This window comes from Coturnix japonica, chromosome 3 (genome assembly GCF_054131305.1).
Source record: "Coturnix japonica strain WE chromosome 3, WE-NBRP24, whole genome shotgun sequence".
Taxonomy (NCBI): Eukaryota; Metazoa; Chordata; class Aves; order Galliformes; family Phasianidae; genus Coturnix; species Coturnix japonica.
Window position 1 is genome coordinate 37,210,579 of NC_140665.1, and position 24,043 is coordinate 37,234,621.

Below are 24,043 nucleotides of genomic sequence, written 5' to 3' on the forward strand. Positions count from 1 at the left end.
GCACAGAGTTCAACAATACAATAAATAGGAAGAAGGCCCAAATGTGGTTCTCTTTGTCTTCCCAGGGTGCCTGTATCTTAGCTACCTGTGTATCTGTGCACTGAGAACAGTGCAAGAGGCAGCTTGCCTCTTGTTCTGTGTGCTCCTGTATATGCTTTTCTTGTTTTGACGTGGCCTGGGGAAGATGTGCTACATCCTGTTTTTTGCAGGATGTTGTCTTTAAATTATACAAGAAGTCTGCCTTCATGGTGAGCTGCTTTTGGATGGCTTTAGGAGTTGTATTGCTACTTTCTGTAATGTGCTACTTCTCATGGGTCTGTCCCAGAGGGATCTTGATCAAAATGGCTTTGTAAGACTCATTTTTTTTCCCTGCTATACGTTCTTTCTTAGCCAGTAAGTAAGAAAGGGCAAGATCTTCCTCTGTAAGTTCCTGGTCAATTTGTTGAGCAGTGGTCTCTGGATGTAGCTTGCTGAACTTGGTGCAGTTTTTCTTCATAGCTGCTAACAATGAACTATTGCAACCAACACAAAGATGCGAGTCAAAGAGAACAAATTTAGAACTAAGAGTTGCTTTGCTGCACCACGAGCTTTCTAGGCAGTGCAAAATGAATATGCTCTGAAGAGGCTGAGGCTAGAAGCCTAATGGAGTTGATTTTAAAAAATTATACACTAATCAAATCAAGAGTAAGAGTTTGAAAATGTAATGATGCAGTTTATGCACTGAAGGGCAGGTTAATTGCTAATTAGCAAATATTAGCAAGGAACTTTTTCTTCCAGGTGATTAACACCAAGTGCATATTTATTTATTTATTTTTAATGTTTAAAGCATCTGAGGCAGATGGGCCTCTACGAAGACTGAAAGATTCAGTGCTCAGAATCAGGAAGACAATCACGGTTTAAAACAGAAGTTGCATTGGAGTTGTATGTTGGTAGCACTTTGATTTTGTTAAGAGGACAAAGCAAGTTTCTTGCAAGTGATGTCAGTTACAAGAAGTTTTGTTCTGGCGTTCTCTTCCTGTTGGCCGGGGTGCTGCCTAAACCCAACCTCCAGGGGAGGCTGCCAGCTCAGGGTCTTTAGTTTGTTCCTTGGCACTGTGCTGTCACTTCCAGTACACATGACAGTGACAGTTCTTAGTCACTGTCAGGAAACTTCCTAGATATTTTTTTCCTTAAACTCTTTGCTTTTTGAATTTATCCAAGGAATTCATGAATGTTTGTTCAAAAATATGATTTCAAAACATAGATGTTTCTGGATGTCTGTTGTGTCCAGGTCTTGTTTATACAGTTTCTTGGGAATTGGGACCATCCAGTTGTGGCAATATCAAAGGAATAAAATTAGACCCCACTTTGACTCGATCTTTAACTGAGTTAAACCATTCACATACATGTAAAGAACAAGACTTAATCAGTGGTGTGTTATACATTATAAAAGTATATTCTTTGATGTAAACAGTGGAGATGGGAGCTAGGAATAATGAAAGCTGAAGTGAAGAGCTAAGTTAGGATGGGCACTGGTTCATGTTAAGGGTTTTTCTTTTGTTTACCACTCTGATAGGGTATAGGTAGGGTGGCTGCTTGTGACGCCTTTTATTTGTACAAGACAGAAATTTTCTGAGAACACTCGATGGGGATTTTCTGAAAGTGATATACAACAAGATTATATAATAGCCAGATGCTCAATTTAACCTCCTGCAGGTAACGCGTTGTTAGAGGCAGCGCTCTCTCCTCATCTGCTCTAGTGATGCGTCAAAGCTGTGTTGCAGTGAATCTAAAATGATACAACAAAGGTTAGAATGTGTTGGAGAATAGGTTTGCGATGGGAGGCATATCTTAGCTTCTAGATTAATGTTGAGAAGCATATATTGAGATAGCTTTCTCTGATCAGATTTAGGTTTGTATGGACTTGCTTATTTAGCTTGGCAGAAGGCAGCGAAATCCATCTTGTTCATTGCACAGTTGGTGTGAACATCTGTTCTGGATCTTAGACTGTTGATATATGTGCAAAAAAAGCAGTGCATTTATGTAGTTTCATTTATAGGAACATATTTCTGTGCTGTTACTGCAATGCATGTTATATTTGTGTATTCCAGCTGCCAGTTATAGTGAGAATTAAGTTTTTCTATAGTCATGTTTTGAAAAACAATGTCTAATGGTTTTCTTCTTAATGTAGAGCATGCAGTGATGCACGCATTTGTGTATTACCTGCTTTTCATACTGCAATAAACTGCTAATGACACAGTAACACCATGGATAGTGGCAGTGTAAGTGCACTGCTCTGAAGCATGCCTCGTCTCAAACAGGAGGGAGGCTTCTGTGATATGGAAGAAGTGTTTCTGCCATCACGCCTAGCTTATGGTCACTGTTGAAGTTATTAACTATGGTAGCTGTCACTGAGACGAATGTGCATGGGTGGAGCCCTTAACCATTCATCAAATAGGAGGTGTTCTCATGCTGTGTGGGAACCTGTGCCATAAAAATGAAAAGTGCTGCATTCCTTAGACTTCTGGGCCATCCATTACCCCTTCAGTGACTCAAAGTTCCTTAAAAACTTGGCTGAGCGATTAGGAGCAGTAAGCTGACGTTCTTTCATTAGTCTTCTCCGTGGCAGTAGAAGAAAACACTTTTCAAAGCAGATGCTTGCATGGCTGAAGTGTGCTGACCTCTTTCCATTGATGTGATTCAGGTCAAGTTTGTGCTTCTTCCCTCCCTCAGAGCAACGGGCCCACAACCATGTGTTTGTTCAGATTTCTTTGAATATAGACCTTAGATATATATAGATATATCTAAGATATATATATATATATAGCCTTTGGACCTTAGTGCATTATTTTAGGTTCTCTTTACAACTTCACAGTGAAGAAGAATATTGGTAGATTTTTTTTATTTTATTTTTTTTTTAAATTTTCATTAATATTATTAATTAAACAGCAGATTATAGTGTTGTGGCATAGATACAGGTCTCAGTGGCTCCTCTGCCTTAGAACTTCAGGGCTTCTTAATACAGCTGTAGTTGAAAAGTCAAAAGATCATAGAATCATAGAATTACCCATGTTGGAAAAGACCTTGAAGATCATCAAGTCCAACAGCAGCCTAACCAGTACCCTAACTCTAAAAACCCTACACTACATCGTATCCCTGAGCACCACATCCAAACGGCTATTCAACCACCTCCCTGGGGAGCCTATTCCAGTGCTTAACTACCGTTTCTGTAAAGAAGTGTTTCCTAATATCCAACCTAAACTTGGATGGAGGAGACCTAACATTTTCCAGCTCTGTACTATGGTGAAGCAGAGGTTAATGAATACTCTGGGATGAGAAAAAAGCAGAGGGGGAGGGAACAAAAATAGAAGTTAATTGCTGAATTTGAAGTGTCAATTACACTGAAGTTTATTTCTGCCAGTGATTCAATTAGCTATAATGACTTAATTGAACCAATAATTGAAATAATCTTGCTTCCTCGAGTTTTAGAATAACCCTGAAAAATCTTGCGTTTGCCGTCTCACCTGCCATGTGCCCCAGCATGGTGTCAGAGGGAAGTGCGTTGGCACAGGGCTGGGGCTGCTGCACGACAGGGGTCCTGGGAAGTGTGGTTGATGTTCTGGCTCTCAGCCTGCCTTGTGGATTCACCTGAGCTTTGGGAGGATGCTGTGGTTTGTGTCAGAGATGAGGAGGGGAAGGCATGAAATAAGTTTGCATGTTACTGCAGTTCCTTTCATGGTGTAATAGCACACGCTGTTTCATCTGTTAACGCAACTGTTGTCATATTTACCCATGCTATGGGTTTGTTGGTGTTACGTGTTTATACTGAGTGAGAAGTACCTGCTGCATGTGTTTTTGTTTTTTTTTAATGCTTGCTTTTTAGCTTTTTAACTCTTTCAGGTTGCCTTTGGGACCTAATAGTGCACAGTGATTGTATGATCTCAACACCTGAATCATTTTACTGTGTTTCTCACAAGCGTTGCTGCATTCCAATTCATAGTTCAGCTTCTAAAGGTTTACATTCTCATTCAGTAGGAGACAGTTGTAAATGGAAATGCTGCTTTGTCCTTCCAATAAGCTTTCTGATGCTTTTTGTATTTCTGGAACACAATTACAGCTGTATTCCTGTGTCTTGACACAGTGTGCTTGCACATTAGCTGCTGCCTTCCTTCATCAGCTGGGCCGTTCACATTGTTGCAGCGTTGTGGCAAATGTGGCTCAGTATCTTTTATTATTTATTTAAGTTGATAATTAGTGTCTGCAGTCAAGAGGCTTGTTTTCCCCCCTCCTCCCCTTTTTTTTGTAATGGGATTTTGACTAAAGAGCATTAAAAGAAATTGGATATCGTCACGCAAATATAAATGGGCAAACGAGGTTGTTACTGTGCGTGCTGGATGGCTGCAAACAGTTTTCTCTTACAAACCTCTGCTTCGTGGCAATCATAACTTCTTCATTTGCACTGTCAGGTTTGAGCTTTCTATGGCCTTATAGAACAAGATATCTTTTCTTCTTGCAACCATTGGAATGTGCTTTATTTGTTTCAGGAGCTGTGTGAGTACACAAACTTTTCTGCTCCATAAGGATGAATGTTCTTTGCTCTTGTTTGGCTTCCCAGCATCTCCAACTTATGATCACTAACCACGTGACTCACTAGAACAGTCTTTTTAAAAAAACTGCAACCATCTCTGCTTCTATTTTGCCTTCCCTTCCAACATTTCCCTTCGCCTCTGTACAGTTTGTTCTCCGCATCCACTACACCGTCCAATTTAATCAGGTTCTCAGTGAGAGTTTCACATGTCTTCCAGAGAAGTCCTGGTATTGTCATGAGTCTTTAGTTAAAAAAAACAAACAAATTGTCTTGAGATGCCAAGAAAGTCACAGAGTATTAATGTGAGAGAGACTCCAAGCTTGTCCAGCCTTCAGAAGAGCTGCTGGAACCATAATTGCCAGTGTCTGGAAAACCCTGCATCTTCCTTAGAGTTGTGCATTCAAGGACTGTACCACTGGTCCTTGAAGAGAAATAATAATGATAATTATATAGCAAAACTTGATTCTAATGCAATTCGGGAAAGTCTTTTCAGTAGTGGAAAATCACAAGCTTGTCTTAATCCTGGAGCAGTGTTGGCTTTTTGCTTTTGAATGACAACAAATGTTAAGTTGAAATTAGCTAGGATCTTTTAGTGCAGCAGAGTATTATTCAAGAGCGTTCAAATTCCTGGCTGGTGTTTTCTGCTGTAGAATTCTGTTCAGGACTCTTATTGCAGCCTGTGAGGAGTTTTAGAAGCGATTTCTTTGGGAAGTACATTTGGCTGCATAGTGTGCAGTGGAGAGCTTTCAAAGTTTTTTCATTTGTGTTGCAGTTTTTAGCTCCATAGCAGGGTACGCTTCCAAAAGTGTAAAACTAAAAATGTTGGCCTTATAGAACAATACTGGACCATGCAGCAGAAAATCTGCTTGAACGCGACATGTATTTATCTATATATTTTTTCACTATTTGATGCAGTTAATACACAGAGTGAGAATTCTAGCACTTGTCTCATGGTGTGTATGAGTATATGGCAACATTCATTTCTGAAGTAGGTTCATTATGTTACTGTGGTTATGCTAGAGCTGAGTTTGGCTTATTGTTTTAAATTCTCTTTTGAGCAACTTAAGTAATAATTAAATAATAATATTGCCATTTCTAATAAGCATTTGGATAGTGAAAATGTTTTTTGATCCTTTTGCAGAGGTAAAGTTCAGCTTCATCATTTTCTACTAAAACTTTCATAGAAAGATTTAGATTACAGGCTTCTGTATTTGTGAGGTTAATTTAAATGTAGATGGGAATCAGGCTTGGGGCAGTACCAACCTCTTCTTACCCAATTTGTAACACATCCAAATGCATCTGTTCCATGCAGCAAGTTTTAAATCATTATTGTTCTGTAATCATTGCAAATTTAATAAGTGGCCCTGATCTGTTCTGTGTTGCACAGAATGGCTTTCTAAGTGTCTAAACAGGTATTCAGAATTGGCTTACTTTTGAAAACAGTGGACATCTACAATAACTGATTGCAGGTTTCGTTTATATTTAGAAGACATGTTGTGTGTATAATTGGCAAGGAACGAGAAAGTTGTGAATTAGTGCACGTTTCTTGATTTGCTAAATAATCTCATGTAGTGTTTTAGGTTTGTTTGCTTAGTGTGTTTTTTCCTTTTTTTTCTTAATATCTGGTTTTGATTGCACTTTAAAATATTAGGGCAAATTGATTATAAAGGAGCAAGGATCTCTTGGGGAAGCAAGATTCAAGAAGTGCTTGTGAAAACTTCTAGGCTAAAACATGGAATATAGGGAATTTTCTTTATATTTAGAAGGATGAGTTTGACTAAAAGGTACTTAAAGGGACTTGCATGAAGGATCATAAAAAGATGAGTTTGAACAACTTCTGCTCAAACAGATTTTGATGGATGACATCTTTTTCTTTAGGTTTTCTTATGGGCAAGTCATTTTTGCACCATGCTGTCACTGGATTTTGTGTGTATTGCTATATCCTATTTTACTGATATTAATCGCACCTAGTCCAGTTTCTCATATTTGGAGCCTGCTTTTCCCAGTCTCTAATGCATCCACAATATTTATCAATATATGTGGTTTGGAACTGAAAAGCTTATCAAGTATCTCATATTAACTCTACAATTTTTTAAACCTTTCAAGAGATGACACGAATAAGGAAGAAGATGAAGATGAAGAAGAAGCAGAGGAGGAGGAGGAGGAAGAGGAGGAGGAAGAAGACAGCAATAACATTGAGGAAGAAGAGTTTGAATGCTATCCACCAGGCATGAAAGTCCAAGTGCGGTATGGAAGAGGGAAAAATCAAAAAATGTATGAAGCTAGTATTAAAGATTCTGACATCGAAGGTGGAGAAGTCCTTTACTTGGTGCACTACTGTGGATGGAACGTGAGGTAACTTGAGTTTTAGTTAGTGAATGCTTCTTGAATTTCAACTAAAATACACTTTAGTACTTTGAAAAACTAAATGATACAGAGATCTGAAGTCCTAAGCTTTCAGTATTGGTGTTCTGTGAAGGGCATTGTACTGTATGAAACTATTAGATTTTTAGCATCGTAAAAATGCAGAACTTCAGTTATTTAGAAAATCATCTTAAAATGTCTTGCTAGGGGAAGGCTTCCTTCGCTGTGATCTTATTTTTAGATCTCCCCATACAGCAAGTGACAGCCCACTCTTCCATAAAGTCCTCTTCTGGATCTCTTAAGCTAGTTTTTTTTCTCATACAATATTTGAGTAGTGCACTTAACCAAGTCTACATACACTCTCTTCTCAGAGTAGCAGAGAATACATTAGCAGTATGCTATGTAACAAGAGAAGCATAAGATTCTTGATGGCAAATCAGTATGCAGCAGATAATTGCATTTCTTTCAGGTCCAATTTACCACCTGTCCCCAGCAGCCTCATGCTTGCAAACAAGACTTCTTAGCCCACTGGCTTCTTATGCTTTTCCTAATATATTTCAGACTATATGCTTTTTAATGTCGTTAATGTAGCACTAATGGAAATAAATCGAAGCAGTAATGTTTGGGGGTTTTTGCCATTCAAGACTTTTTTTTTAATTTTCAATTAAAACTTGAGAAAACTTTGACCATAGCAAAGAAAGCTGAATGTTCTTAGTGGCTTTGAAGCCAGTTACCTGTCTTCTGCTTTTTTCCTCAGTTTCAGTGTATCTGTTCATTCTCCTTATCTTAACTTCATTACTGTGTTCACAGAGCTTTAAAGAAAAAAATCACAGCCCACAGGTATCCGAAGCTATAGTCTGTTGTTTTTATTCTTCTGCTCTTCCAGAAAGTTTGAAGCTCTTATGACCTACTGTCATCTGGACTTCGCCATCCTACCTCTGACCGAGAGGGCAGGACAGATCTCATGCATTCAGCACTAGCAATATCTGCTAAATATTTAAAAAAAAAAAAAAAAAAAGAAAAAAAAAAGTCATGGTTGCAGATGACTTTTTCTCTCCCTCCCTTGAATATATGTCTTTGTGTCTATGCCTGGTGATTTCCAGGTCCACTACTTATGAGCATCATCTCAATATTGCAAGTTTTCATAGCAGTCTTTTGTAGAATTTTAACCTACGTATGTGCTGATCTACAGGAGTATGTTCTTTCGCATACACTGAATTCAGGCAGCTTTTGTAACTGTTGTGGCAATGAAGTCTGAGCCTTAAAATGCCCAAATTGAGGGAGAATCAGACTGTTCAGGGTAGGATTTTAAGTGTTGCAGTTCTTTCATTAGGGGAAGGGTTTAAGTTGATGAAATTTGCACCAAACTCACTGAGAAATATCACCATAATGTTTTATTTGCTTTTGACTTCTGTTTTGGAATTACTGCTGTTTTCCTTTTTAGGGTAAATATTATTGAATACATGCTATAATGTGGGGTGATCAAAGTGTCATTTAAACAAAATTTTTGGCATTTGACAGTAATTCTGAACTCAAGACAGCATCTGAACACTTTGATATCTTAGTATTGTAAAGACAAGTCTTATATGATATAATGCAGTAAGTGGCTTTCAGTCACAACCTGGAAAAGTAATTGCTTTACTGGGGTGGTTTACAATTGCCCCTTCTCCTTATTTGTTACAGCTGTGTTCCTTGCTTACTGTGCTTAGAGGAGGCTGGGGCTGTAACATTAGGCCAGGGAGTATACTGAGGTCCAGGGAATTCTTAATTATGTCTGCCTGCTATCTGTCAAAGTTAGCTTTCCTGTTTATTTCCCGAATAATTGTATGTACATGTGTATTTGGAATGGTATTTGGTAGATTTGCTGTTTAGCTTTGTTTATTATGTTTAGTTCTCTAGAACCAGTGTCACCACTGCAAAACTTTGCTAATGTAGTGTCTAGAAGTATGGAGATGGAATAGATTTGGACAGCAATGTGTAGCTGTGCTAAATGACCTTGCTGTTAGCTTGTGAAATTCAGGTGATACTCCTTTCTGATGAAGGTGCAGAACAGTACTGTGCAGTGAGGCCTGACTTGTAGTGAAAGGGAACCTTTCTACCCTGTTAGAGAGCTCTATACATTATCATATTTTAGCCAGAAAGCTCTCATGAGAGAAACTGTATTTTGTTGCTTTCTAACAGGAACAGTTACATTGCTCATTCTGCGTGCTTCCTATGAAACAAGCTTCTCCGGAGCCCATGGTGCCATTTCTTTCTGTCATTGTTATAGCTTTTGGCTGCCAGTGTAGGTCAGAATTCATTGTTTGAGCTTTTGAAGTCTGTTTCCTCTGCAGTATGTTCCCAGTGATAAAAAACAGGCAATGTTTTCAAAATGAGATTGTAACTTTAATTCTGTTCGGTGGTACACTATCGCAAGGGATTCTTAAGTATTCCAAGGGCTATCATTTATTATTTTTGACTTTTTATTTTTAGTTTCCTCTAGAAATATATATTTGAAAGTGTTACCATCTTGGTTTGTTGAAGTATTAACAATATACAGATTTGGTACTTAGCAATCAACCACCGAAATTAAAGGAACTTGTGTTGCCAGATTTTAAGTGCTTTAGCGCAGCGTATGAATTATTAAAAACTAAGTAAATGAAAACCTAGTACTCCAGGATTAGGATATCAGCCTAAATTATCTCTTTGTTTCTTTGATCGCAGCCACTGAAAATGTTTGATTTTTTCATGTTAGCAGATAAAGACAATATACTGGAACTTCTTAGTGATTTTCCTAAGGTTTACCAGTCCCTTGTGATCACTCGTCTTCCTGGTGTATATTTTGTGATTTATTTTAGCTAGTGTTTGATATGTGTAGTTATCACAGAATCAGTACATATCTCCATGCAAAGCAGCAGTTAGGGCTTCACCATATAACTGTGCATTTCTTCTTTCCTTCCTTCTTTCCAATTCAAACCCAACTTTCTGACAGGCATTTATTTTAACCAGTAAGGTGGGAAATTTTCACTCCTTACCGATTCATCTTTGCCTTCATTTTTTTGTAGCAACGAAGTTATTTATTTATTTTATATGAAAACTTTAAAAATATATACTTATTTAATAGATCATCCATCTTGATTCTCAAACAAATCTCTTCCTAAGACTCACTTAGGAACAACACCCATCTTCCCTTCTTCCCCCATGCACCCTAGCTGCTTGCTCTTGGGAGCTGTAGAAGATGACATTTCAATGTAGTAACCTAGATCGTTGGAAGCATGTACTTCTTGGAATGAGGGATGAGTAAATTCTTTCATAGTTTTTCTGTTTTGCTCTGTGAGCAGACTGCCTACGGCAAGATTAAATGAGGCTTCAGTTTTACTATTAAAATAATGTGCCATTCTGTAAAGACTCTTGTCTTTACATGTAACATTTGCATGCAGCTTGACACCTGATGCACTGCACGGCTTCCATGGTGCTTCTCCCTCATACAGTAAAGGAAAATGTAATTCAGTCAGTCATATTTTGCTGTGGCTTTGGATGTATCCCTCCTGCAAGATCTGTTCAAGCTTGTTGAGGGCTGTCACAGCTTAGGCAAACTTCACATCTGACACATATGAGCAGTGAACATAGGCTGTGCCCTACAGAGAAATGAAGAGTGGGTATCTGACTTCTCAGAGCACGCTGCTGGGTTCTGTAATGCTGGAGCTTCCTGCTGGAGCTGCTGTTACATTTATGGTCAGGAGCAAAGCAGGATATATTCTGGCAAGGAACTCTGTCTGTCACATTTTCAATCTGTGCTTCTCTCAGGTGAACTGTGGCTACTGTTTCTGGTATGTAATGTTTTAAGACCCAGTGATGCCTACAGATAGGCAAATGCAGAGTCATAAGAAATTTACTCCATCACTTCAGTGTTCCTCCTGGTCTCAGCGGTGTATTTAACCGGGAGTTCAGGGCTAACTTCATGTGCGGAGCAGTCTTTGTGTATGTGGAAGGTTGTGTTCACTAGCAATATGTATTTCCAATAAGAAAACATTTTTTTTTTATTATGACAACATATCAGGCAGAAAGGGCACAGTCAGAATAATTGCCTTTCCCTGGGCATTTGTCAAATCCTAGTGCAGTTTTCCTGCATGCATTTAGACCTAATGAAATCTTATATTTATGTGGATTGCAAAGGCCATTTGGCAGTCTACTTGGCAATATTTCTTCATGAAAGCACATCTTTGACTTTGGGAAAGGCTACTTCAGGTGGGGTTTCTCACAGTCCAACAGATTTTTTTTTTCCATCCTATGCTTTCCATTAAAATAATACGGTACATTTAGTCCCTCTAGATGTTTTTTTTTTGTTTGTTTGTTTGTTTTTTTTTCCTCCCACTTTTAATAACAGTCACTAGATTTGATGCCTGGATCCCTAATGCACTGAAATGCTGCATCCTCCCTTCCCTGTCCATTTGTATCGTGGGAATCTGAGAACGTCTCAATCTTCAGGAAGTGACTGTGGAGTAGGAGAAGGTCCTTGCTAGCTGTGATCTGAAGCAGGTATCAGTGCACAGCTACCAACCCCTTGGTGTACTTTATTCCGGTCACATCAAAGGCAGCAGGATGGGCAGTGGTGACCTTGCAGGTCTCAGCCATCTTGAAATGGGCTCCATCTGCAGCCCAGTGAGGGTGCTCACACTGAGATATATTACCTCTGAACGTTCCTTTCCTTACCTCATGTGCAACAGACTGCTGGTTCTTACTTGTTTGAAGTTGGTGCTTGAGAGGTTTTGTGCTTTAGGATGTGTGCAGCTGTATGTTTATCTAAAGGTGGTCCTGCGGTAAGGAAAGTAACATATTCTTCAGAATTTGAGATGACAACTCTGACTTGAAACCACTATGATTATGAATTGACTCTCCTGAGGCCTAGCTCTGAAGAATTTTGTTTAGGTGTTGGAGAGAAATCTGAACCTATCCATATGTTTTACCTGCAAACAGTACCCTATCTGCAGCAGTATAGGTAAATAGCTGTGGAATCTGCTGTTAATCTTGTGACTGATGTTTCTGTTGTTGTCACACAGTGGAAAAGAAAAACAAATTCTTTGGGAGTTTGTCAGAGACTACTGCTAATCTATAGAAAGATAATGGCTGCTTTCTGTGTTGTATTTTGAAGGGTTTCTGTTTCACTGTATTATGTGAAATATGAGGGGGAAAAAAGGTTGTATTTATTTTTGAAATCTCTTGCTTAGATATTGGAGTATATAGGAAAGTGAGTTGGAAACATATACACTTTCCTTTTAACAGTGATTGTCTTTAACTTGTCAGTACTATATGCATAATTGGCAGTAGTTGTGAAGAAGGGGAATTGGGCCTGTATCAGCAGGTGGTCAGATAAGGCCAGCTGGAAAGCCAGCATGGTGATGAGCGCATTATGTTCTGCTCCATTTTGTACTAGCTCTTTGGTGTGGTTTTGGTTGGTTTCTTTCTCTCCATTTTCATGTTTAACTTAAAGGACTCCCTATTTTTGTGGCATTACACTGAGGCAGAAGAGAATACATTCTAATTTTCTAGCTGACACCTTTCTTAATCAGATGGTTAGACAATTTACACTTAAAGTAGGACAACAAATGATGTTGCTTTTTAATTATTTTTAATGCAAATTAGCATTGATTCTTGCAGCTTTTCAGAAATATGCAGTGAAAATAGGAAACGTAGTCCTATGTGGAAAGTATATTCCTGCTCAGTGCATCTTTCTTTGGTCTGATTTGTATTTTAACGTGTGGCTGTAGGCAGTAACAGCATCTACTGTTTGATGCCGATGGTATGTTTTTTTGTCTAATATCATTCTGATATAGAATGGAAAACCTGAAGTGAAAATGTGTTGAAAAGTGTTATTGGTAAGAGAGGGTGACTCAGGAGTTAGTGATTCCCAAGTGCTAGTGACTCAGCAGAGCGCTTCAGCAGAGCTGGAGGGGGGGTTTTGTTAGCTTTTTACATCTTATATAGTTGTGAGGATTTGCAGCTAAGGAGATACAGCTTATATACAAAATACATCTCCTGTCGATTCATATAGAACACCTTTCTGGTAGTCAGTTACACTATGCAAATGAACTTCTTGTTCCATGTAGGCTGGGAAGTGTTAGCTTTGACTCCTACCCATCAGTGTAAGGAAACTTTGTCTTATATGCTCAAACACGTTAAGAATCAACCCTTAGCTTAAACTCTACATACTGAAAGCTATATTAATGACTTCTTTATTTATACTAATGACTTTTTTTCCTTTAAATTCTAGTCTTTTATTTTATTGCTAATACTTTTCCTCCATAAATTTATGTTATGAGGTAATAATCTGCTTAAAAACATAAATGTGTACAATTTTTTGTTTATAGGTATGATGAATGGATAAAGGCAGACAAGATAGTGAGACCAGCTGATAAAAATGTACCAAAAATTAAGCATCGAAAGAAAATAAAGGTAGTTTCTCTCCCTTCTCCCTAGTTCTTCCCCACCTTTGGTTTAATGTACTTAAACTCTTCCCCCTACCCCTTTCTGCTGATAGGCCTACAAATGTATGACAGCAAAAGCTAAAACTTGTAATCAGTTTTATTCTTTCACTTAGAGGGCGTGAAGGGAAGCTTCTCTTTCCTATATTTCTTGTGAGATTTTATGTATGCTCTTAAAGAAACAAAGAAGATCCATCAGTGCTTGGGAGCTGATTCTTAGACTGGAATTTGGGAGCTCCCTCTGCTGACTGGAGAGCAAACATACGAGTGGTCCTTGTGTGTGTGACTTTCTTTAGAATTTTGCCTCATAGCATTTCTTTCAAAAGTCACTCTCCTAAAACTGACATTTAGGCCTAGATTATGGTGCGTTCTTTGTTGACCAATGGAAGGCTAGGAAGCTTTTCCTTCTGCCACGGATGTCAACATGTTCCTCCTTTTCCCCAACGTTGTGATGCCTCTGGTATCTGAGTCTTATTCCAGAGCTCCGTGCCCCATTGTGACAGTCAGAATCCTGCCCCACCCTGTGGCACTTGTACCTGCTGGTCAGACATCCAGTGGTGCCTAGGCAACACTGGCTGTGTTTGCTTTCCCGTTTGTGGTAGCGCTGACTCTGTTCCTGTGCTTGGTGCAAATATTGCAGCATGGGTCATCGCAGGAAGGTATTTCTTATCTTTTAAACAAAGAGGGAAGATTTTCTTTTCAGGTTGAACATTCAAGATAATTCTAGTCATGTCTTGACTGTATTCTGTTGTAAGATATATGCTTGAAGTAAGAGTTTGTAATTTTTTCTTTCACACAGCATAAAATTGACAAAGAAAAGGAAGAGAAGTATTCTCCAAAAAACTGTAAATTACGACGTTCATCAAAGCCACCCTTTCACACCAGCACTTCACCAGAGACTGGGTCTAAACTCGATAGCACTGAAGCCAAAAATAGTGAACAAGCTCCTGTTAAATCGATAGAAATTACTTCTATCATTAATGGGCTTCAAGGTACTGTACATTAAATTTTTGAATTCTGTAAAATTACTTTTAAATGTAGTAAATGAGTGTAGAGTAAATGATGAAACTTCGTGCTTCTTAGTCTGGCTGTCTCTTCTACTATGACATCATCTTCAGAAGTAAGCCTTGAACTAAAGCAGAAAATGGGTATTGCGGATGTAAAGCATTTTTTCTTTGATACGCAGCCAAGCGTTTTCCTTTCTATGTTATTTCTAAACTTTAAGTTTTGATTCACAGGGTTCTAAAAGTTACATAAATGTTTCTTCTCTTGAAAAATTGCATTAATGAAGCTAGGTGTCCTGTCAGCACATCTGCTGTTCCTAACTTCCCGCTTCCCATGTCTTTACAGCAGCGCTGCAGTAACTGGTTGCTTCTCTTCCTTGTCAGCTTCCTGCACGCCTATATTAAAAACAAACAAACAAATAAAACAGTATATGTTCTATGTAGTTTGGTTAAGGACCTGTGAAAGTTATGTGGATATAGTAACATTCAGACACTCAGATTGGGTAATATTGGCTACTAGGTTTCCTACTTATAGGTGGAATAACAGTTACCATAATCTTAAGCTTTGTTTCCTTAGGAAAACAGAAACAAAAAAGCAATTAGTTGTGTTCAATGTGATGTTGTTACAATTACTCTATAATCAGCTTTTCCTTAGGAAAACATTACTTGATGCTTTTTAATTGTGCGCTATTCTTTTTGCTTTTCAGTCCACATAGATTCATGCTGTAGGTTTAAACAACTTTTTTTTTCCCTGAAGGATGAAATGCTGTATTTTGTTACTGTATTTTCCCACAATTTTAGAGCTGTTTGTTCAAAATTTACTTATCTTTTTTTCCTAAACTGGGATGAATGATGCTTTTTTTTTTTTTTTTTAATTTTTTTTTTTTTTTTTGGCTTTCCTTTGAAGGGCACAGCAGACTAAACAGGTTGAGAGAAAAAATGTTATTTTATTAGCAGAGTTCTTTTGATTTCATTTGACATGATGGTTTTTCACATCTCATGTATTCATACTAGCAATGTAGTTTTGGTCCACTATGGCGTGAGAGAGAACAGTATTTTAAGTTCATTTTTTTGTATGCCAGACTTCAGAACTTTGAGCCATAATGTCTACCATAAATTTTCAATTGGAAAATGCAAACAAAAATGGAAGTGTGTTGTCAAACTTGTTTTCAAATTGGATCTTAAGGTAGAGATTAAGATCCTGCATATCTTAAAAGAAGTTGAGAAAATAACATTTCCCAAGATATTTTGTTCTGTATCTCTCATCTGTCTGCCTGTATGCTCTTCTTGTATTTCAACAAGACTTCTTAAAGAAAAAATAATAATAAAAATGCGAGAGGTAATGAGAGCTGATAATTATGATATGAATAAAGCATTTTATCGTGCAAAAGCTGATATTAAACAACAGTGTTGTTTAAGTGAAGGCCGTAGCCCACTATGCTTCCTGGAGATATACAATGTAATTTAGTACAATTTATAAATGCAATTTAAATATGTACTACTAGAAATTCCTGTAGCATGTGATCATATCTATATGGTTTTCTTTATTTTTATTTTTTAGTATTTGTAACCAAGATCAATGCCAACTTTCTCATTTTAATTTTATTTTTAATTAGCTTCTGAAAGTTCTGATGATAGTGAGCAAGAAGATGACCAAAGTGCCCAGAACATAGATGCTGATGGCAAAGAGGAATCTCAGCACGAAGCCATGAGCCAAGATAAAAATGAGTTGTGTCTAAAAGAAGAACAGGACAGTTCATCCCTCCCAGAGGAAACTAAAGCTTTGACAGATACAGTGGTGCCCAAGTCAGGATCCAAGTCTCCTGAAAGGTTGCGAAAAGAGATGGAAGAGTTATCTGAAGATACTGACTCTGATGGAGAAGATGAAGCCACAAAAAAGAAAAAGGATGTAAAAAAGGAGGTTGGGGATAAAACAGCAAAACCACAAGTAAAACGTGGTAAACGAAGGTACTGTGTTGCTGAGGAATCTTTAAAGACTGTGTCGCCTAACAGAAAGGACGAGAAGTCCAAAAACAAAGATTCCCTTAGTTTAGAAAACAGCAGCAACAGCTCTTCAGATGAAGAAGAGGAAGACAAATCTAAGCTGAAAATCACTCCCACTAAAAAGTACAATGGATTAGAGGAGAAAAGAAAGTCTTTACGGACAAGTACTTTCTACTCAGGATTTTCTGAAGTGGCAGAGAAAAGGATAAAGCTTCTAAATAACTCTGATGAAAGACTTCAGAACACCAGAGCAAAGGATCGAAAAGATGTCTGGTCGAGTATTCAGGGACAGTGGCCAAAGAAAACGCTGAAGGAATTGTTCTCGGACTCTGACACTGAAGCTGCTGCCTCCCCTCCACATGCTGCTCCAGAGGATGCTGCAGCAGAGGAGCAGCTTCAGACTCTTCCAGAGGAAGACATTTCTTTGCCTAGCTCTGAACTTGAAAAACCTTTGCCGTCTAGTGTGGACGTTAAACCTGTTGAGGAAAAAACAGCTGAAATGGGTGAAAAGAAAGTTGAATTTCCAAGCAGCGGCAGTAATTCAGTGCTAAATACTCCTCCTACAACTCCTGAATCGCCTTCATCTGTAACTGTAACAGACAGCAGACATCAGTCTAGCGTTGCTGTCTCTGAGACTTTGCCACCAAATCAAGAAGAGATAAGAAGCATTAAAAGTGAAACTGATAGCACAATAGAAGTGGACAGTGTAGCAGGAGAGCTGCAGGACCTCCAGTCTGAGGGAAATATTTCTCCAACGGGTTTTGATGCCAGCGTCAGCTCCAGTAGTAGTAATCAACCAGAGCCAGAGCATACTGAAAAAGGTAAAGGAAAGCAGAAACAGAGGTGTCTTCAACCTAACATATCTTGGTTTGGGTTGTTTTTTTGTTATTTTTTTTTTTGCATTGTAGATGTATTTTCATTGTTATGGTTACACTGCTGGAAAACTGAAGGAAGCAGTAGCCAGCTCTCTACTTCACATCTTTAAAAATGGCATAATCACCTGTTGAATAAAAGATAATCTTGCCAAGAAGCTTCTTGGCCTTCCAGAAAAGAATCTGCAGTAGTTTTAATGAGGAATAAACTATATAAGAATAAAGTTTATACCAGAGGTGGCAATAAAAGCCTGGAATGAACTGTAGTACTTTGTGTAGGGAAAATTTACTAGCAAGCTGAATGCATTTAAAAATACCTTGCTTGCAAGTAGATTGTATTGTTTCTCAGCGTTAGAGGATCAATTTTTTTTTTGCTTATTGGGGAGAAGAATAAGGCCAGTCATTGCACGCATAGGCAGCCAGCTCAAGCTTCTTTAATAGAAAACAACGAAAAGAAACAAGGCAAACAAATAAGAAAAACAAAGTATTCTGTTCACAGGTCTTGACATGATTATCAATATTTCAGATACGATTTTGCAGACTGAAGTTCACAACTTGAGAGCACTAGAATACAGGCCTTAAACATTGTTTATGCTTGTATGTGTAATGTCAATATTCTGTTCTTTTAACTATTTGCTAGACTGGATCCAAAAGCTTTTTTGTGACATGCAGTGGCTGTTTCACAGCTACTTCTAAGAACCATTCACCTGCCTGAAAGTAACTAATGAAAAGGAAAAGGTGTCTGAATATAAACCTTAATACAGAAATGATTCATTCATCTCCACAGATTTCATTTCTCAGTTGTATAAAAAAATATATATTTTTTCAAACAAATGTATTGGAATAAGATTTACTTTATTAAAAAAAATATGTGTGCATGTATATGTGTTAATATATATGTATGCATATATTTATGTTTATATATATATATATAGTGTGTGTGTGTGTGTATATATATATATATATAATACTATATAATATATATTCGTATACGTGGAGTGTATAAATTCCATGTGGTTCCAGAAAACTTCTGTTAATGCATTGAACGGAGTTACTTGCAGCCATCTGATGTGCACACTAACCAACAAGCCATTTTCCATCTTCCTTTACCTCCTCTTTTCAATCCAAGTAGAAAGGTGAGCCGTATTAAGTGCATACAGGAACAGCTGGTTACATTACTGTTGAGGCTTAAGCTCTGAAGCGTTTTCCTGAGATTTTGAGGAAAATACACAGAAGTGCAAGTATTTAATTTTTAACTTTTTTCCATTTGTAGTCTGTGCAGGCCAAAAGAGACTTAAGGATGCTCAGGGAGGAGGCAGCTCCTCAAAAAAGCAGAAAAGAAGCCACAAAACATCTTCCGTGAACAACAAAAAGAAGAGTAAGACCAGTAAGTACAGCAGTTCAGTGTGAAATAAAATGTACATTGTTTCTTTTAACAATTGTAGATAAATCCGTTAATTATATAAATAACACTCCCACCTTGGAATTCTTAATACTGCTTAAATGAAGGAACTACTTTTGCTGAATGCCAAAGCGTTTTTAAATGCCTTGTGTCATAGACCTGTGTCTTGGAGGTTTTAATAGCTTGTAATTCAGGAAGACTAAGAGTAGTGAGATTTCACACCTGGTAGGTCTGGGATCTTTGTTACCAGAGGAAGAAAAGAGATAGCAATATCTGTTGTGTGATGACCTGATGTAATAGAAGAGAAACAGACTGGGATGAAACTATATTTTGTACTTTCTGCCCATTCTGTGGTCTTATTTATAGGTACTAGTTATGTAAAAGCCTGTGTGCTGAGCTTTATTGCCAGTAAATTGTATCATTTTAGAGTAAAAAAAGTTTTAAGTCAGATAAACTTAATATGAAAATCAGCACGGGAGGAACTTATGATAAGCTTTGCTTTGGGCTGAAGGCTATTTTATTTTGTAATACATTGTCTTGTTTCTCCAGCCAACAGCAGTGATAGTGAAGAACTGTCTGCTGGTGAAAGTGTGTCCAAGACTCAGCCAGCAAAATTGGTTTCTACAGGCATGAAATCTCACCAAACCAAATCACTTTCAAGAACGCAATCTCCAGGAAAATGTGGGAAAAATGGAGAGAAGGATTCTGATCTCAAAGAGCAGAATAATCGCTTGCCCAAAGTTTACAAGTGGAGTTTCCAAATGTGTAAGCATTTTCCTGACAACGTACCCAATGTGGTCTTGAAATAGTTAGACTATTTTCTATTAGACTAATAGACTATTTTCTTATGTTGTATAAGTTTTATCCTTTTTTTTTCTTTAGAATCATAGAATTACCCAGGTTGGAAAGGACCTTGAAGATCATCAAGTCCAACAGGAGCCTAACCATAGTACCCTAACTCTAACAACTCTCAATCATATCCCTGAGCACCACATCCAAATGGCTCTTAAACACATCTCTAAACATTCTTTAGCTATTGTTCAGGCATTTTTAACTTCTTTTCCCTTCTGTTTTGCTTAAATGAGCCAGAGTACATTTACTATTTCTAGTAGTAAGGGCTTTCAGCACGTTTGTGTCAGTCAGCTTAGAGGGACATAGAGCATAGTGTTGAAGGGATCACACGCTTATCTGAAAAACATCACAGTAACTTTATTAATGTCTCACTGCTACAAGTGCAACTTCTTTATTGCCTGTGTGTATGCTTATTGCAGTATTACAGTGGGAAGAGAAGGAAAATGGACAAAATGCTAGGTGATTTAAGCCCCCTTTCCTCAGAATGACAGTATGGAAACAGTTGAAAAATAATTCAATTGAAGCAAAAACTTGTTTTTAGCCCCCTCTCTCAGCATCTAGGAGTTCGTTTAGTCAGCAATAAATTGTTCTCCTTAGTACCAGCCTTGGATGTGTTTAGAAATTCATGAATTACCTTTTTTTGTTGTTGTTGTTTAAACTTTTTAAAAGGTCAAATTGAAACTGTGTGACATGAGTGACTTAAATTAGTTCTTAGAACTATCCATAATATCTCATTCAGTATTCACAGATGACCTTAATATATGTCAAATTTCTGAAGTTCTCAGAGCGTTGTGCTCTGCTGTTCTGTGCTCTGTCACAGACTGCCTGAAGGCTGCCGTTCCTTACATAACGTAACAAGAGCTGGTGCAGCACATCATGCAGACACTTGTGCTGAATTGTTTTTGCTGGTCCGTGCCAACTGTTACTGAGAGATTCTGACCACATTTTCTTCTCCAGCCCTGAGTCCAGCCCTTGAGTACTTCCTACTCCACTGCAATTGGGAAGCTTTTAGAAAAGCTGCAGTCCAGTAATTAACAGACTGTTTACCTTGCAGCTGACTTGGAAAATTTGACCAGTGCCGAGCGCATAACCATTCTTCAAGAAAAACTGCAGGAGATCAGGAAACATTACCTGTCCTTAAAGTCTGAGGTAGCTTCCATTGACCGGAGAAGAAAGCGCTTAAAGAAAAAGGAGAGAGAAAGTAAGTGTGGAAACTCAATTTTTCCTTTAAAGGGCTAAATCACGTATCAAGTTATTAAGGTATTGACAGGAGTTGGATAGTTAATAGGAAGACGTGCCATTAATTTGGTTTGGTTGTAGGGTTGTTTGTCTTTGCTTGTTTCTTAACATTTTATAAAGTTTCTCTTTCAACTTTTAAAGGTACAGCTCAGGCTTGCAGTGATACTTAATCAACCCTGTGGAAGGGAGGTGGGGAGACAGGCAATCTGTTTGTTTGCGTTGAGCTGCTTTTTATATAGGGGGGGAAGAGTATGATGAACTTCTCTAAGCTGTGAATGAAGCATCTTAAGGTAATGAATAACTTACAGTATAAGCTGAAGACAAGTGCTAGCTTACTAGAGTATTCTTTGTGTGGCGGGTTCAAGCTTTCCCCTTAGCACAGAAGATTCATCATGGGTTTAAAGGAGATTAATATACAAAATAGCTTGTTTCTCTTGCTTTACTTCTGTAAGAAACGTTCTAGCGTGTCTGCTTCTAATAACATTAAAAGGATTTTTTTCTACATCTCATTTTTATCTGTGTATTTAGCAATACTCTGCAATGTGTACCAATATTTTTGAGGCTGAAACCATCTCATGGACACAACAGTTGCTTCTTGATTGCCCAGGCAGGCTGTACGTGCAGGTTCAGTGCTGGGACAAGGCCCTGCCTGTGTAAATTCCCACAGGAAAGAGAATTGATGACTGTGCCTGTGGGGCAGGAATGACTTTGACATCCTCTGGCTGAGTCCTTGATGTGGATCATCGTGGAGCCAGGGCTGTGGGGGTGCAGTGCTATGTTATCTTGTACACAGCATAGCTTGCCTTGCAGAGTATTTACCATGATAGCTGGGGAGCGGAGGATTTTTTTCTTTTAATTACTAGACATTAGATATTGGAGTCAGTATATGTAAGCCCTTTTTATTGCCTAATTTGTGAATTTTTAAACCTGTTTTTCTTGTTCCTATACAGGTGCTGCTACTACATCATCTTCCTCCTCATCACCTTCCTCCAGTTCCATTACAGCTGCAGTTATGTTAACCTTAGCAGAACCATCTATGTCAAGTTCATCACAAAATGGAATGTCAGTCGAGTGCAGGTGACAGCAGGACTTGCCAAAGCACTTTGCACTTAATGGCTGCTGAGGGCCACTCTTTTTGTTTTGTTTTTTTTTTATTTTTTTTTTATACTGCACAGTGGCACAAAATTCAGACAAGCACTATTTTGTATTTAAAGTTGTTTCTTGACAAGCTAACTTTGCACTTAAGTGCACTTTTATGAAGAAAAAGTACAACAAACTGCTTTTCCTCAAGCAATAATTGTTTCCAACTTGTCTGGGAATTGTAAGTCCAGTGACTGGAAGGCCTTCCACTGTGGCAAATGGAGGCTGTTCACTGCCTGTAGAGACAGTACAATAAACATATAGTTGTTGGGTTGATCTAAATAAATGTGGTAAGGCTTACTGTACATGTATTCCTTGGTATTTTGTTAAAGCTGGAACATTTGATATTTTTCCATTTATTTATGACAAATATTGAACCTATTTTCATTTGTACAAGCTAATTGTTTTTTAACTGCTAAGTCACCTTATAGTGGCTTTAATTGTATACGTCAAGCACATGTATTCAATTCAAAACCTGCAGTTAGTGGGATGTTCGACATCGGTCCTGATAACCAAATACGAGGATTCCTTTCAAAACAGACAAACAAAACTGACTAATGTTTACAGGTTTGAATTAGGCTTAAATAGGTTACTCTGGGTTTTAATAACCCATTAATTGGAAAGAAACTACTGTACTTTGCCATTTTTCTATAAAACAGTATTTTTTTTTAATTTTGATAGAATACATTATGAAAAAGGAAGAAAATGGCTAACAAACTGTATTAAATCTTAATGTATAAATATTGTATTTAGCCAGTTTAAAGTGTATATTTATTCATAATGGATTATAACAGTTATATTTTTGTGTTTTCTTGTAAATGTTTCTTTTCCCTTAGAGCAACAAATATTTCATTTGTAATGCTTATTTTATTACGAGCTTCGAGGAGAGAGGACTTTGAGACTGAGTAAGGTGTGAGTCTATAATTTGTGGTTGCTGGTATGAACACTGCCACAAAGGGTAGTTGTTTTTAAATACATAGCTAGCTGAGTGGTAGACATTTAATTTTTTAAATGCCTTGTACAAATTCCAAAACCAACTTCAAACTGTTTTCACTTGTATCGATTTTACGTTGTATGGAATCCCAAGCGCTCTCCTGTTAATTATATACCTTTGTAAGACATTTGTATATTGCGGAAGTGTTCATTCGAGCTATTTAATACCTGGCACTGTTAATACACAGTACTTTATTGTACAGATTGTTTTACTGTTTTAATTGTAGTTCCGTGTACTTCTTTTGGCTGGGGAAATAGGGGCTGGCATGTTTTTCTTTGTTTTCTGGCAATACGACATGTAAGAATTCCAAGCATTTTGTTTGTAGATGCTAGAGTGTCAGAATCCTTTACATTTGACTTTTCTAAGAAAAGCATTTTCGGTCTTCGTAGTGTGTGCTTAAGGCTGACTTTATTGATTTTATTGAAATGGGTTCAAAGTATTCACAATTGTACAGGACTGTAAAAATTTGTTGACAAACGTTGAAGGAAAAGCTTATAGAAAAAAAAAGCTATAAAATATATATTAGGTTCCGCAGAAAATGGAGAACTATGTAATATATTGTACAAATGTAAGCAAAGGCCTCTGAAATAAAATGCCATAGTTTGTGAATCCCTGATTTTGTTTCTAACAGTTTAATTAAGCAACAGTAGCGTGCTCATTTAAATGACACCAACCTGCAGAATGGGTTCGGCAAAGGATATTTGATGTGGTGTAACAAGCACGGGAAAATTAGTTAGACATGGTACATTGGCTCTGTTTTTCTCTGAGCGGTTGGCTGAAATCTATCTTTCCCAGCAGAAGAGTGTTGCTCGTTGGCATCATTAAGGCTGCGCCGGTTGAAATAAAGATGGGTTTGGATTCATGTTAATCTGGTTAGTTTTAAAAATGTAAAAGAGAGCTCCTGAAGTGACTTGCTGTCTTCTAAGAACCACTGGCTAAGTTTGCATTTGGTAGAAGTGGAACTTGCTATATCTGCTCATGCCGTGCCTGGCCTTCCTTCCTTTGTCCAGAATAGTTGCACTAGTAAAATGGTGGATTGCCACTGAGGCTGGTCAATGGCAAATAACTGACAAACAGGCTCTGGACACTTAGATTGTTAATGACTGCTATGATTTGAGACCGCCGGGGGCAATTTTAAGTAGCT

The 24,043-nt window shown here is 37.8% G+C and overlaps 1 protein-coding gene across 9 annotated transcripts in view; it reads left to right on the forward strand.

The window, feature by feature from the left end:
- ARID4B (AT-rich interaction domain 4B) overlaps positions 1-23,508 on the forward strand; it is a 79,457-nt gene extending 55,949 nt beyond the window's left edge. For 5 of the 9 annotated variants that reach the window (XM_032443315.2, XM_085543370.1, XM_032443317.2 and 2 more), the window contains 8 exons: positions 6,674-6,922; positions 13,279-13,363; positions 14,192-14,384; positions 16,013-17,221; positions 18,546-18,659; positions 19,224-19,439; positions 20,581-20,727; positions 21,716-23,508. In XM_032443315.2, coding sequence (XP_032299206.2) covers positions 6,674-6,922; positions 13,279-13,363; positions 14,192-14,384; positions 16,013-17,221; positions 18,546-18,659; positions 19,224-19,439; positions 20,581-20,727; positions 21,716-21,846 — 2,344 coding nt within the window. In that variant the 3' untranslated portion in view covers positions 21,847-23,508. Of the gene's footprint in view, positions 1-6,673; positions 6,923-13,278; positions 13,364-13,491; positions 14,052-14,191; positions 14,385-16,012; positions 17,222-18,545; positions 18,660-19,223; positions 19,440-20,580; positions 20,728-21,715 lie in introns of those variants that run through there. The other 4 variants (XR_014944740.1, XM_085543375.1, XM_085543372.1 and 1 more) reach the window with 3 other exon arrangements.
- The last annotated feature ends 535 nt before the right edge of the window (positions 23,509-24,043 follow it).